This window comes from Vicugna pacos, chromosome 7 (genome assembly GCF_048564905.1).
Source record: "Vicugna pacos chromosome 7, VicPac4, whole genome shotgun sequence".
In the NCBI taxonomy this organism is placed as follows: Eukaryota; Metazoa; Chordata; class Mammalia; order Artiodactyla; family Camelidae; genus Vicugna; species Vicugna pacos.
Genome location: NC_132993.1, coordinates 46,150,512 through 46,165,103, shown reverse-complemented (window position 1 = coordinate 46,165,103; position 14,592 = coordinate 46,150,512). Strand labels below are relative to the sequence as shown.

General features: G+C 38.7%; 1 protein-coding gene across 3 annotated transcripts in view; it reads right to left on the bottom strand.

The window, feature by feature from the left end:
• The window catches only part of IGF2BP3 (insulin like growth factor 2 mRNA binding protein 3), a 122,329-nt gene that overhangs the window by 3,823 nt on the left and 103,914 nt on the right, over nt 1-14,592 (bottom strand). For 2 of the 3 annotated variants that reach the window (XM_006201803.4, XM_031674234.2), the window contains exons 11-12: nt 4,899-5,018; nt 2,034-2,108 (exon numbers count right to left, since the gene is read on the bottom strand). In XM_006201803.4, the coding sequence (XP_006201865.1) occupies nt 2,034-2,108; nt 4,899-5,018 (195 nt within the window). The remainder of the gene's footprint in view (nt 1-2,033; nt 2,109-4,898; nt 5,019-14,592) is intronic. The other variant, XM_006201804.3, reaches the window with a different exon arrangement.

Here is a 14,592-nt window from a genome sequence, read left to right as displayed (position 1 = left end):
TTTAGTCAGATAGTTTCTACTGTTAAGTACAAAGTCAAGTTAACACACATACCTCATAGTTATTAGTCAAACATATCCTGTCACTTGCTGCATACAACTAGAAGTTATACATAAGAAACCTCTTCTCTTATGTACAAGCATTAATTTGCTCTGGTATACACCAAAAGAAAAAGAAGTCAGAAGTGCTTTAATTTGACAAGCTGCCAGGGCGAAGCACAGAAACTAGAGAACCCAACATGTTTCATCGGTGTAGAAATGATAAGCTTATTTTAGGGGATTAGAGTGAAAAATCCATTTTAGTACCCTGTATTACGTTTGTCCTCAAAGTCACAGGCTACAGATACAGTATTAACACAAAGGACACTAGGGATATGTGATATATATCATCCTTCACAAACAGCAGCTCTTCAGTTTATAAGAAAAAATATGTGTTGGGAGGTTTACTGTTCCTTAGTTCTCTGAAATAAATTTATTTGTAATTATCATTGATCTCATAAATGATATTTAAGCATTACAGCTTTTCTTAAATGTCCCATTTAAGACAACTGTACAATACAGGCATTCAAGGATACAGGGAAACTCAATTCCCTAGCATACAAGTGTTAAAGGAATTACAAGATAGTAATTCCATTTAAAAAGCAGTAAGAGCATAAGAAACATGCAATGATTGATATTTGTATTTCTATCTTTTTTAATATTTCATACTACACTGACTGAACCTGTAAGTTTGGGATAGGAAATAATTTTCAACATTTCTGATTCTGATTTGAACTGCTTAGTATGAGGGAGTGAATTTCTTCACCTGAGCTTGAGCCTAGCCAACTGCACGCACATCTCAAAGTACCTCCTTTTGTTTTCTTTCTTCCCATAAAAGAAGTGAAAATAGCTTTGGATTTTTAGTGGAAAATGGCCCCTAGGAAAACAGAGGTCAAAGAAAGTGATGGTTTAAAAAAAAGGTGAGAGATAGGCACTTGTTACTTAGCCACATTTTAGAGCCAAGGGAACTAAAGCCTAAGGTTAAGGAGTTGTCCTGTTAACACGGCTGCTGAGTGGTAGGAACAAGACAAGGGCTTTGGGTAAATTAGTTACACTGAATTCAGTAGCTGCTTTCACCTATGACAAACAAGACACCTTACTGAGTTTTATGGGAGAAATCATATACTCAAGGGTGTGTATGATTTGATGATCTGACAGGGTCTAGGCTGATTCACTCAGAGTCTGCTCAACACTCCCGCCAGCACATTTATATTGTATTTCTCATGTCGGGCACTATTCTAAGCACTTTTTATTCTGTTTAAACTTTATAACCTTGTTTAAACTTTGTGGGTGCTTTAATCCCCGATTTTGCAGATTTTACTAGCCATAGGAAAGTTACGTAACTCATCCAAGGTCACACCACCGGTAAATGGTAGCACTGGGGTTTGAACCAGCAACTGCCAAGTCACTGCTCTTCATCACCCTGCCACACCACCTTTCAGTGTACAGTGGGAGGCACTCCAGCCCAAAAGGCCCCAAACTCCAACATGAGCAATGCCACAAGAGTTCCTGCCATGTCCGTCTCTACAGTTCAAAAGATTAGAGTGATCTATAGAGAGACTATGGACAAGGGCTAACAGTTAATCCAAGGGTCAGAAGAAAAGGGAGCATTTTGCAAGGGTAAGGCCTCTTGGACAAGAGAAAAAAAATCTGAGAACAAGTTTTCTAAGGCATGTTAACTAGACAGATTTACACGTCTTAAGGTCTTACCTTCACGTATGGCAATGAGGCACTGAGCAAATTCTCCTTTGGGAGACAGGCAAACCCAACAACCATTTGCAGAGCTCTCAAAATTAAACAGAGGCTTTGGTTTATTTTTAAAATGTAATTTTGGGTATGTCTCTACTCTTCTTATGAATTCCCATTAAGAGATTCTTTCTATTGAGTATTAGATATATTTAAGGGAGAAGCCAGGTTATGGAGTTCCTGAAAAGAAGGCATTAACATTCTCTGCATCCATTTATTTGTTACCTGTGCACACACTCTAGAGCACATACCTTGAATTGAGCCTCTGGTGGCCCAGTGATAATCACCATCCTTACTTTAGCATCTGGTGCTTCAGCTGGAGCGATCTGTAACAGGCCCATTAAAAAAAGGGTTATGACACTTTCAGGTACCACTGATAAAACTGTTGCACAAACTAGCCTGTCATTTGCACATGACTTACAGACTGACTTCTGGAAGGAAGTTTTAGAGAGGTAGTGAGTAGCGTAGATTCATTAGTTATGGCTCCTGCCACATACTGTGTACTTTCACATTAGGACCAGTGACATGTAATCTCTAGCTAATCCTCACTACATCCTGATGTGGTATTGCCTCTGCTCAACAAATAAGGAAACCAGACGCCGGAAAAGTTGAGTTACCCGGCTCACGATCACACAGCTGACAGAGCTGGAGGGAGAGCTGGGTCTGTCCCCACTGACATGTTCCTAATCATGACACCAGTGGTGCTCAAAGGGTGGTCCTTGGCCCACATGCATTAGAACCCCCAGCTTCCAGTATGTGTGCACAAAACTGCTGGGTTCACTAAATCTAAGACTACTAGTGAACTCCCCTAAAGCACACTCACTGGAATAACATACGGAATAGACAAACAGTAATTTGGCAGAAGAAAAGTAAACTCAGAGTCTTCTGTTTTGGCAGAGCATATGAAATCATACAAGCAGCCTGGGCTGGGGATATGCTGCATAGACTGCTGAAGGCAGAGAAACCAGCATTCCCCCAGAGCCACAGTAAGAAAGGGTTTTGGAATTGGCTGGTAGACGTTGTTTTAAAAGAAAAAAAAATTTATATTTGACAAAAAGAAAAAAGCTAGATGTTTGGGGCACAAGAAGCAATTCTTAACTATAGTAAATAATGAGAGTAGGAACCAAAAATAGTATAAAAGCCATCCAACTACCACTCAGTATGACACTGTCAATTACTTAGAGTTTAGTAGACCCTTCCCCACACGTTTACAATCAAAAGAATGTTTTTACTTTTAATAGTCATGCTTTCTCCCTCTCTCAAAATAAAGCTAACATTTCTGTTACCTAGATCCAAATTGATACTATTCCTGCTTTACACTAGGCACTAATTTTGAGTCTATTAAATAAGCAAATAATTACTTCTTTTCAGACCACGATTTTTGAATTATTCACAGGAAACCTGTAGAAAGAAGGTATCATTCTTAATCTTTCTGACTATAGTTTTCTTTTTTAAAAAGGACCTTTGTCAGGAGGAGGGTAATAGCTCAGTAGTAGAGCACATGCTTAGTATGCACAAGATCCTGGGTTCAATCCCCAGTATCTGCATTTAAAAAAAAAAAAAACCTTTGTCAATCCTAGTGATAGAGGGCTGGTGCCAAGAGCACTGGTACACTGAGGTGTAGGAGCACAAATTGCTACAGTTACTCAAAAGCCTGAAAAGAGCACATGCCCTTTTGACTCACCAGATCTACTTCTGTAGATTTATGTTAAAGAATAAGGTTGTATGTAACAATCTGGCCAAAAGAACTTTGTCCCTCACTGCAGTTTCTGTGCAGGATAAATTAGGAACAACCTTAATGTCCAGTAAGTGAACCCAGATAATTATGGTTTGGTGATACCAGATATGCCTATTAAAGTAAGTATATGTATGTGGAAATCTGCATTATGGAAATCTAGCAAACTGTTCAGAGTGGTGATGAATCTTATCTCTCAAATTATGCATGTTCCAGACTTTTTGGAAACAAAAATATTTTAAAAGCTCATTATAAACCCTCCATGAAAGCCAGAAAGAAAAAGAGCCAAACTTCTAAATAACCAACTCTTCTTGTTCATGGAATGTTCACTGCAGTTTTTCCCAAAATAATCTGCTAGGTTCTTTTTGCATGTGTGATTTTTTTTTTTTAAGATTTATTTCACTTATGAATCAGGAAACTAGAAGGACAGTAAAGTTAGCTTACCACTTGGTCTTTACCACCTCTTTTCTTTTATCCATTTATTTGTTCTGCATATTCTGTTCACATATTTTATCATTTGCTACAACAGCATGTAAAAGCTATTTCTGTGTGTTTTGCTTTTTTTTAATTTACTTGTGTTACATTACATACAGTGAAACTCACTCTTTCAGTAACAAATGCAGAGTTGCAAACACCACCACAAACTAAAAAGTTTCCATCACTCAAAATTTCCTCATGCTGCCTCTTTGTTTTCAACCCCTCCTCCACCTCCTAGTAACCACTGTTTTTTTCCTCCATTTCCATAATTTTGTTTTTTCCAGAATTTTCATTTAATTAGGGTCATATAGTAAGTGGCCTTATTAGTCTTTCTTTCTCAACCTAACACATGCAGTTCATCCAAGCTGTTGTACGTATCAATGGTTTGTTCCTTTTTATTGCTAAGTAGTATTTATTGTATAGATTGGCCACAGTTTATGCATTTGCCAGTTAATGAACATTTGCTTCTTCCCATTTTGGGTCACTTATAAATAAAGATGATATAAACATTTGAGTGCAGTTTTTTTTGTGTACTATATTCATTTAAATACAATTTTTATAAACTTTACAAAACAAAACCAAAATAAAACCCCCAAAAGACTGATGTTTTCTTGAAGGAAGCCTCGCCCAGAGAAGATGAGCTAGAAGGAATATACGTCCAAGGACCTGGGGGCAGAACCACCATGCCTGCGCCGGACTGCTCGTCTCCAGATTGCCTTTTCTGGAGAAAGAATTTAACTTACCTTGTTTAAGCTACTGTTAGTCAGGGTTTTCTGTCACACCCTTATGTAACCCAGGGATAGACTGCCACATTCAGTTCAGATTACAAAGTGGCAGAAGACACATGTCTCTGAAATTTGCTGTATGTAAAGAACACGGAGAGCCACAGCTGGCAGAACAGTACCTTAATAGACGCTCCTGCAAAGCGAGAAAGCTGTTTGATGTGCTGCCCCTGCTTGCCAATAATGGCCCCGACGGAGAGTGCTGGGATAAACAGGTGAACAGTCTCTGTTTCTGATTGCTGCTGGAAAAGAAATACAGGACGTACGTGCTTATTTGATACAAATCAGGCTGTGTTGCTGGCACAGGGATGGGGCATTCTCATACTGTAGGGATATTAGGATAGTTTTAGGAAGAACCACCGCAGTACGTTGACGTGAGTTTATCTAACAGGTCGAGAAGATCTCATATTCATTCTGAAAGCATTAGCATTTAAAATGTCACTACACAATTCTCTTAAAGTTTAGAATGTCATCCAAGTTATAGACTTAAAAGCTATGTAAATGTTATAAGGTTTAAACATATCAGGGACAAGAGTGTGCTTAAAATTAAGCAAGATTCCCCTAGCAGTACATACTACATCCAAGACATTCTTGACAAGTAAATGAAGAACCTTACCAATACCATTCAGTACTACCCAAGCACACGACAGGGTTAGAAGAAAACTAATTGACTTTAGTGGTAAAATGCTGTCCTTCATCTTCCCGCCTCAAGCCAGCTGTGTCCTTCCTGAGTCTCCCTTCAAATAGTCATTCTTGAAGCGCTAAAGGATACACTCACTCAAGAGAACAGTTCAGTGACTGGGTTCCTAAAAAGGCCAAGTCAGGGTTCAGTAATGTTACCAGTGAGCTTAAGGATTCTAAATGCAGGAGCAGTGCACGTGTTTATGCAGTTAACAGTTTGTTTACTTTCTGCCAGTAAGAAAAATATGCTTCCAAGGATAATTAAGAAATTCACTCTAAGAAAATATTTTAAAGTATTTTTATTTTTTAAGACTTTTTAGAGCAGTTTTAGGTTCACCACAAAACTGAGACTGTAGAGATTTCCCATATATACTAAGAAATATTTTAAGATGACCCACAACTGAATAAACCAAAGTAAAATAATACGCATTTGCTTAAAAAATTTATACTCACAAAAATTTCTAAAGATGTTAGAAAGATATTTTGCAATAAAAAATGTACACTTTAGATAAACTGCTTGATAAAAAACACTTCACAGAATTCTCTTGAAACTTCTTATATTCCTGGATACTCTTAAGTTCCGTTCGCAAGTACTCAAGTTACATCAGTACCCTAACATGTACACAGACGGCCATAAAACAGCTGCTGTCGAATTTTTGGATTTTTTAACCAAAACTCTCCCCAAATTCTTAAAAAGTCTCTAAGACATTCTAGTAGTTTTGCTTTCAAGGATCTCAAGAACTAGGGAAATCCTTAGAATTTGATCATTTTCAGTGGTTTCTGAAAATCTTGGTCAAAGAAAACAGCAGCACTGGGCCCATTCATTTTCACCAGATGTGGCAAATTTTGTGCCACTTAATGTTGGTCCAGCAAACAACATCGCCGCTCTTACCACGCAAAAATCACTAGTGGCAGTAACAGCTCCATCTTCTCCCTGGAAGCCCAGTGTGGAGGCAGAAAACAAGAGGACTAAGCAGCACCGTCTGGCAGGAGCCCGCGAACAGAGGGACCCCTGTTCCACTTCTTGTCCCTGAGCACAGACTCGCTGGAGGCTGCTCCACAGGACATGGTGTACTCTCACTGTTCGGCAGGAAATTTTTTTTTTTTAAGTTTTTAGTTCCCTTCCTCTGAAGCAAAGTTATTTTTAAAGAGTAAGTTAATAAACAGACACTCTCCAGAGGTAACAAAAGGCTGAATTGGTTCTTTAATTAAAAGGAAAGCCTTTTGCCAATTTATCAATTAAAAAATGGAACTGAGAAAAAGGAAATGATACCAGACAAGATAAAAAATAAGATACAACCATGTCAATACTAATGAAAATGTCAAAAACTTTTAAATTACCAAAATCAATTAGAAAAGCTTAAACTGTTAACTCTACAATCAAGTAACTACCTAAAACTATTTGGGCTTGGCATTTTAATTGATTTTTTCCAAGCCAAACAATCAGGAAGAATGACAAAAATCCCAATGAAAGGGAAGACATGAGAGACTAGAAAAGGACAGGCAGACATGCTTCACAGAGAAAAGTACATTAAGTAAGAAAATGAATAAATGGGACCATACTACCAATTACATGTTCTAATTAGCTTTTTTACCTTAACAACACACCTTGGGTGTTTTCCCGTGTCGTTCACACGTCCCTGCCTCATTCTACGGAGTTACTCCTTCAGAGACACCACAGCTGACACGTTTTCATCCCTGTTCTGCGGTGCAGTCAGATCTTTGTACAAAAAAAGTTGTGTCCTTGTACAAATATCTCTAGTTCATAAATTCTTAGAAGTAGAACCAGGGCCTAAACATTTTTAAAACTCAAAAATGTTATCAAATTACACAAAAAGGTTCCCACTCAGCCCACACAGAATGGTGGAATTCCAGTTAAGGCATACATTCGTGGAACATTTTAAAGCCACCTTTGTGTTTTTTAAGTAGTCAGAGATGGGTAAAAAGCATGCTGAGCTAAAAAGTCAGGTTTAAGAGGAAGAGAACTACGATTGGGGGCAAGTGTCTATAGCAATCCTGTGTGATAAAGCTTTGTGAGTTCCTCTGTGTGAGGTGCTGGGCACTTACAACTCACAACTGATCCAACTGACAGAAACTAACAACATTCCCATTTTAAAGATGAGAAAACTGAACCAGAGATTAAATCACTTGCATAAGGTCATACACTGACTGATGTTGGAGCCAAGATTCAAACCTGGATTTCCCTATCTCCTAAAATATGTTCACACACACAAAGTATATACCCCACTTCCAAGGGGTATGGATGTGCTTTAAAATATCCATAGAGCTGCAGAAGTGACTCTAAAGAAAAATGCCAAATAGGACTCTCAAGGAGGTGCTGCCTTCCCTGGTTGTATCATTCTTCTATCTGTTTTGAAATGACTTCCTATGAGTCAAAAAAATGTGTTATGTGTAGGTGGCAAAAGCTTAAGCTTTTGATCATTAATGTGCTAAAAGGGGCATTAGAGACAGGCCATTAAATTTTTTCTTGATTTTGCAAGAATAGGGGTAACTGCAGATTAAGAATGACGTAGAGAGGGGCAGAAGGTACAAACTTTCAGTTACAAGATAAGTAAGTCCTGGGGATGCAATGTACAGCATGGTGACTACAGTTCACACTCTAGTGCATATCTTAAAGTTGCTAAGAGTAGATCTTACAAGTTCTCATTACAAGAAAAACACTTCTGTAACTCTGTGTGGTGACGGATGTTAATAACTAGACTTACTGTGGTAATCATTTTGCAGTATATACAGATATTGAATCATTATGTTGTACACCTGAAAATTATGTCAATTATAACTCAATTTAAAATTTTACCCCCAAAAAGATTACTTTAATTGAATTACCAACATATATACGTATATATGAAACTTTACTTGAACAAGGAACAGAAAGAGGTTTGTTGTCTCATCTGCACACACCCATCCTATGCATGTGTAAGATGCTTTGTAACTGAAACTTAAGCGTTTCAATGTTTGTTTCTACTATGAGAATAGAATAACTACATCACAGAGTTGTCCAAAACAAACCCCACAATCTTTATCTTCCCCTTACTATTATTTTGCTATATCTAAGAATGCTATTTTAAAGAGCTTTTAAAAAGTGTGGTTTCCAATTTTTCACTAGTTTATGTAACACTGCAATCAAATCTTTAAACATAAATCTTGTACCCTCAGACTTATAAGATTTTATGTAATGAAAATGCTGGATCAGAGCATGAACGTTTAAAATTGTTATTTCCAAATTCTCATGCTAATAAATTTATTGTACAGTCAATAAATGTGTTAAAGACAGGGGGAAATCATTTTGGTTCGAAACATACCCTTCACTTAAAAAAACAAAGCAATGTGGGATTCTAGACCCCGTGCCTCATTTTCTACAAATAAAAATACCTGAACCCTGCTCTTCTGAGTCTCTTTCCTTTATTTGTAACCCACCACCATGCACTTCCTTGCCTCCTATACAACTTAGCCTAAAATTCAACTCCAGAAAATATTCTTGACAAAAACCATTGGATTTTTCTCTGATCATTAGATTCTGTTTCATTACCATCTGTATAGACGTACATACTATATGCTTTACAACTTGGTATCTCTTTGGTATTTCCTATGTTTCCCAGAGCGTCGTAACACACTGTAGGTCTTAATACAGTTGTCAGCCTGAGGAGTCTCCCCCGTGGCTCTGTAAGCCTCAGTACACACACACCAGAAGGGGCTTTGCCTTCCCACTGAACTCCTGACCGTGGAGATCTGTCAGAGGTGCCTGTCCTGCACAGCTTACCCAAGTCAACCTTTGTTGTTATGCATCAGGGAAGAACACCACAACAAAATAATTTCATTCTTCAGTACTTCTCAGTCATAAGAACAGTGCTTCTTTCTGGAAAGCCCCGTACCTCACAGCCTGCCAGGGTCTTATGCACTTACCATATACCATTTATTCCAGAGGGACACTTTAAAGCCTTTCTTATTTTAATAGCTGCACAGACTAAGTGAATTAATGCTGACAGTGACCATAAACTGTGCTCAACGTTAGTATCCATTTATTTTGTCATTCTGGTTCTTCTATTAAAACCGTTAGGTTAATCTTAACCAGGTTTTTTGTAAAGATAGGATCTAAATATTTTATCTAACTGAGAACATCCATATAACATTCTTCTGAATAATATATATATATTTTTTTAAAGCAGTGGCAGGAGGAGGTCTGGTGGGGATAAAGACTTTCCTAATGATCAGACTAAATCTAATGTGTAACTTGCCCAGATCTGCCCCATTGTACTTTGCCATGACTGTATAATTATTTGCTTTCTGGGCCTTGTTCCAGAAAGATTTTATGCTGCTTACAAAATACACAAAATTTAGAAAGGTAAGACAAAGGAAGTGAAGAAATAAGAACATAGGGACCTCAACAGATAAGATAAAATCAGAAATGCTGTTACCATACAAATTTGGCTCTAAGCTTTCTAGCTGCTAATTAAAGAAAAAAATGAATTAGTTGCATGATTTACCATGTCCATAAGAGAAAAACTACTTGTTCACTTAGTAAAAACTACTTTTGCAGAGACTGACCCCAGAGAGCAACTTCTGAATATCCTCAGAGGCCTAATGTAACAGTTGTCATCCTTAGAGCAGAGGTCCTGGAGCACGTGTCTTAGCCTGGAAGATACTGAAGGCCAATGCTATGAGAAAAGCTGATGGGCAGAAACTGTTACAGCCTCAAAAACTGAACAAAAGCAAAATTATTTTTCTGACACAGTGATGAAAGGCTACAGATGGTTTTTTTTCCCCATTGATTTTTGGGAGGTGGGGGTGGGTAGGAGGTAACAAATCCAATAGGCAGATTAAGAATACATTTAAAAGTTGTATAGAGCTTTGGAAAAGGAATGGTGATCAGGAGAGAAAGGCTAAATGGACCAAAATATAATAGAAAGAAAGGGCAAAGACATGAAGAATCAGTATGCAGACAAGTGTGCTAACTTGGGATGAAAACAGGAGCCCCAGAAATCTAAGGGCAGTGTTAGAAGCAAACCAAGCACACAAGGAGTGGGCCTAGACTGGTGGGCAGTGCTGTGTGCTCTTGGCAGTAGCCCCTCATGAAAAGCCGACTCATCAGATGTCTTGAAGCCTGATGAAGATGCTTCTGAACACCCACCCAGTTCCCTTTGTTCCAGTTCCACGTCCAGCAAGCCTATCCCTGGCCATAAATTAGTTTTCAAGGAAAATTTCCTCTGGGAATATAAGTCATTTCACATAAACATCCTGTCTACTTGACAATCATTAAACTGGCCTGTTCTTATATGGGATTCTGTACAGTGAGCCATGTTTCTAGGATTGGGATGGACACCCAGATAAGCAGATAATTTTTACTTATAAAACTAAGAAGCCAGAACAATGGGCTATGATAAACCTCTTTCACCTATGAATTTAAGTCTCTGAAATGAGCTTGAAAAAACTCAACTCTTTCTCCACACGCATGCTTTGCATTTAAGTTAACGTTCAGCTGTGTTATCCTGAACCCTTCTTCCTAAACCTTCAGAGGTGAAGGATATTCAGGACACAAGCTGCTTCCCAATGGCTTTCTGCCAGATGCCTATCGGCAAAACTTCCTTTGGCCTTCTTGGCAAGCCCTATGCTATAGCTTGAAATAACAGAAGAACAAAGCTGCTCAACTGAGAGTTTGCATAACTAGCGAAGCCTGCCAATGAGTAATTCCTAATCGTCTATGATGAGGAGATACAAGAATGAGCAAACAGTAAGGTTAAGTGTATTTACTTTGTGGGGAACAGAATCTAAGACATCACAAAGGCATGGAAACACGCATGCCAGCCAATGAGCCCAGCCTCCGGGAACCTGGAAGAATGCCAATGTCTCCCTTTGCCTTATAAAACAGATACTCCTGGCGTTTTTTGTTTTGTTTGTTTTCTTTTGTTTTAATGGATTTTGGTCTGGAACTGAAATTGAGTGTACTCAACTTCATGACCTGAACAGAATGCTGAAGTCTTTAAAAAAAAAAAAGAAAGGCAAAAAAGTTTCTCCCCAATAACTAGGTAGCTAAGGCCTCTTAGAGATAATAAATGTATTCAATGAGTTACTTACTTTGAAACTGTTTACTGACAAAAGAAGTGCACCCCCAGTAAGAAATTCCAAGGAGCAGGACTAAGAGACCCCATCAGAGCCATCTGATCTAACAAATCAAAATATTTTGTTTCTTAAAGAGCACCTCAAACTAGGTAAGACCTATGAATGTGTTCACCTTTCTCGCCTCTTCCATAAGCAGAAAGCTAGCAATTTTCAGATTACACTGTTCTGGAGACTTTTGTGCAGCCTCCAAAGACGCTATCAAAATGATGAAGACAACGGCTCTAAGGCTAACTTCTGCCAACCCAGACGCAGGCTGCCAAGAGCGCCCAGCTACGGGTGCCGTCGTGTGCTATGCCAGCTCCAGCTCCTGCTCTGCTCGCTAGCTGCCAATTGCCTCTTCCCTACTGTTCAAGCATTTCTGAAAGGAGCATTTCCTGTCATTTATAAACTCAAAGTTTGCCAATTAAGTACTGCATGAGCCAGCTGCTAGGCAGGAACTAGAGACTTTTTGTCTGTTGGAAGAACCGACTCTGGCTCTATTGGAAAAATCAACCTGGCAGGTTCCAGGAAGAAGGGTATGATTTAGGGGGAGGGAATGCAACAGAGGCAAGGGATTTATCCCAAGACAAGATGCATCAATTCTACTTTCATGTTACAAAGCAGAAGAGGGAAAACATAAGTAGAAAAATGAAACAAGTCTAAAAGAGGAAGCAGTACATAAAAATAGAGTCAGAGTCTTTGAACCACTTAGTCATCCAAACCTACTCCTTGCCAGGCAGTTTACATTTCAAGTAAAAGCAGATTCACTGCTCACCTAACAGGGCATCAGCGATAGACTATCTTAGTATCGGACTTCTCCGTGGGAGCTTCTGTGGAACAGTAAGCTTCTCAGCAGCAGCAGCAGATGCAGTGCAGGAGCATCGTCAAGTGTTGAGAGCAAACGCCTGCCTGCCTTTAATTCTCTACCCCAGTTTTTAGACACAGGCACACCTCAGAGACATTGCAAGTTCGGTTCCAGACCACAGCATTAAACCATGTATCACAACAAAGTAAGTCACGTGAATTTTTTTGTTTCCCAGTGCATATGTTATGTTTATACTATACTGTAGTCTTTAAGGGTGCAATAGCATTATGTCTGAAAAACAGGTACATACCTAATCAAAAATAATGCTGTTGGAAAACTGGCCCCTATAGATTTGCTCAGTGCAGGGTGCTGCAAACTAATTTTTTAAAAAAACAAAAATAAAAAACAAAATATCTACAAGTGCAATAAAAGGAAGCACAGTGAAATGAAGTATGACTAACTGTAACTGAACACCTACAATACTCGGTTCTTCAGCAGGAAAAGTGAAGCCAAAGGGAATAAAGGAAATTGTTAGTAAAGCTTTGGTAAATTTAATTACTGCCTTTAAAAAAATAATAGTTGGTTTATCTGAATTTCAAAAAGTTGTGACCACTTAATAGTATTAGTGATATGGATTTAGAAAAAGAACAAAGTCCAAAAATAGATAATGAAGGCAAAGCTATTCCAACTTAGAAATCCACCCCCTCCCCCAGCCCCCTGCAAGTTATGTACTGAAATAAAACATGCTGAAGAGTTGTTTCCTGAAACATTAAACTGGAAAATTACCTGACAGCCATTTGGAAGTAAAATTTACTTTAACTGGTATCCAGAGACACAATACAATTCTCTGAAAACTGTGTTTTCCCTTTATTTAGATGAAAATAATCTGGAGGAGTGGAATTTTCTCCTCTAGAATTCATTCATTTTTCTTTGTTTTGTTTTGGAGGACTTAATAGCTTACCTCCTCCCTCCCAGGCTCCTCCCACCCAGAGATTCCTCTGACAGGTAATATTGCTAAATTCAGTAGGGCAGAGTCAAATAGCTGTCCCCAATATCTCTTTATCCATTCCATTACAGACTGCTTCCCAGCTTCTCTTGCTGGGACATGACCAGGTGTTATGTTCTGGCAAACACAACACCAGCAGAAGTGTGAAAAGCTGTCCTCAGGCAGTATCCTTATATGAAGTGGCTGCTAATGTTTGATTCTTCATCCTTCCTGCTGGCTGGAAACAGACCCAATGGCTGGAGCATGAGCAGTCATCGTGGGCCAGGAGACGGCATGCTAAGCCAGGAGGAGCACTAGTCCTAGATGACAGGGCAGGACTACTACCAGCCTTGGACTGTCTACCCTTCAACTCTTTTCATGAAAATGGAAAACTCATTTAAACTTTTTTTTTTAAACTGTAACACACAGCCAGAGCTAATCCTGACACAGATAACATGCCAAAATATATTTAGAAGCATGAAAACTGGCATATGGCAGCACCCCACAGACGCTTTTGGCCTGATATTTACCTATGGGTTTAAATGACAGGTGGTCTGAAGAAAAAGGGGTGAGTTTTTTCACCACACTTTAGCACTGAACAAGCTAGAAAAAGGGACATAACGTGAGTGGTGGATATTTACGGTTATCCCAAATATTGTCTCCTATGCAACAGCTTTGACAGAAGATTTTTTTAAAACAATATTTTAGTCCCCACAGAACAGTAAACGTTACTTGCAGAACAGTAGTTCTTGACAATGAATGGGTAACAAAAAGCTCCCGATCACCTTACAAAACCACAAGTTTCTGAGCTTTCAAATGCTCCCACTGAGATTCTGATTCATTAAAGCACAAAATAGAGAAAACTGTACATTATAGAAAATTGCCAACTAATAAATGTAATGGAAGACATAAAATATATGATTTGAGCAAATGTCAGCAATTTGGATATTAAGCTCAGGGTAAAAGACTGTTGGGAACAAGATACACAGTCTCGAAGTACCGCTCATTACTTTTCCTTGACCACAAAAAGGACAGGTATCTTTACAATCAAGAACTCAGACATTGCCTTTATATGATCAAGCTTAACGTGACCAATAATGAGGCACACTGACATCAACTTGCTTCCCAATGTGACACACTGAGAAGGTATTCCTGCCCCCCAAAAAAGGTATGACCTGAGCCTAATCGTGTGCAGGCAGTCGGTCAAATCCAAATAAAGGTACATTCT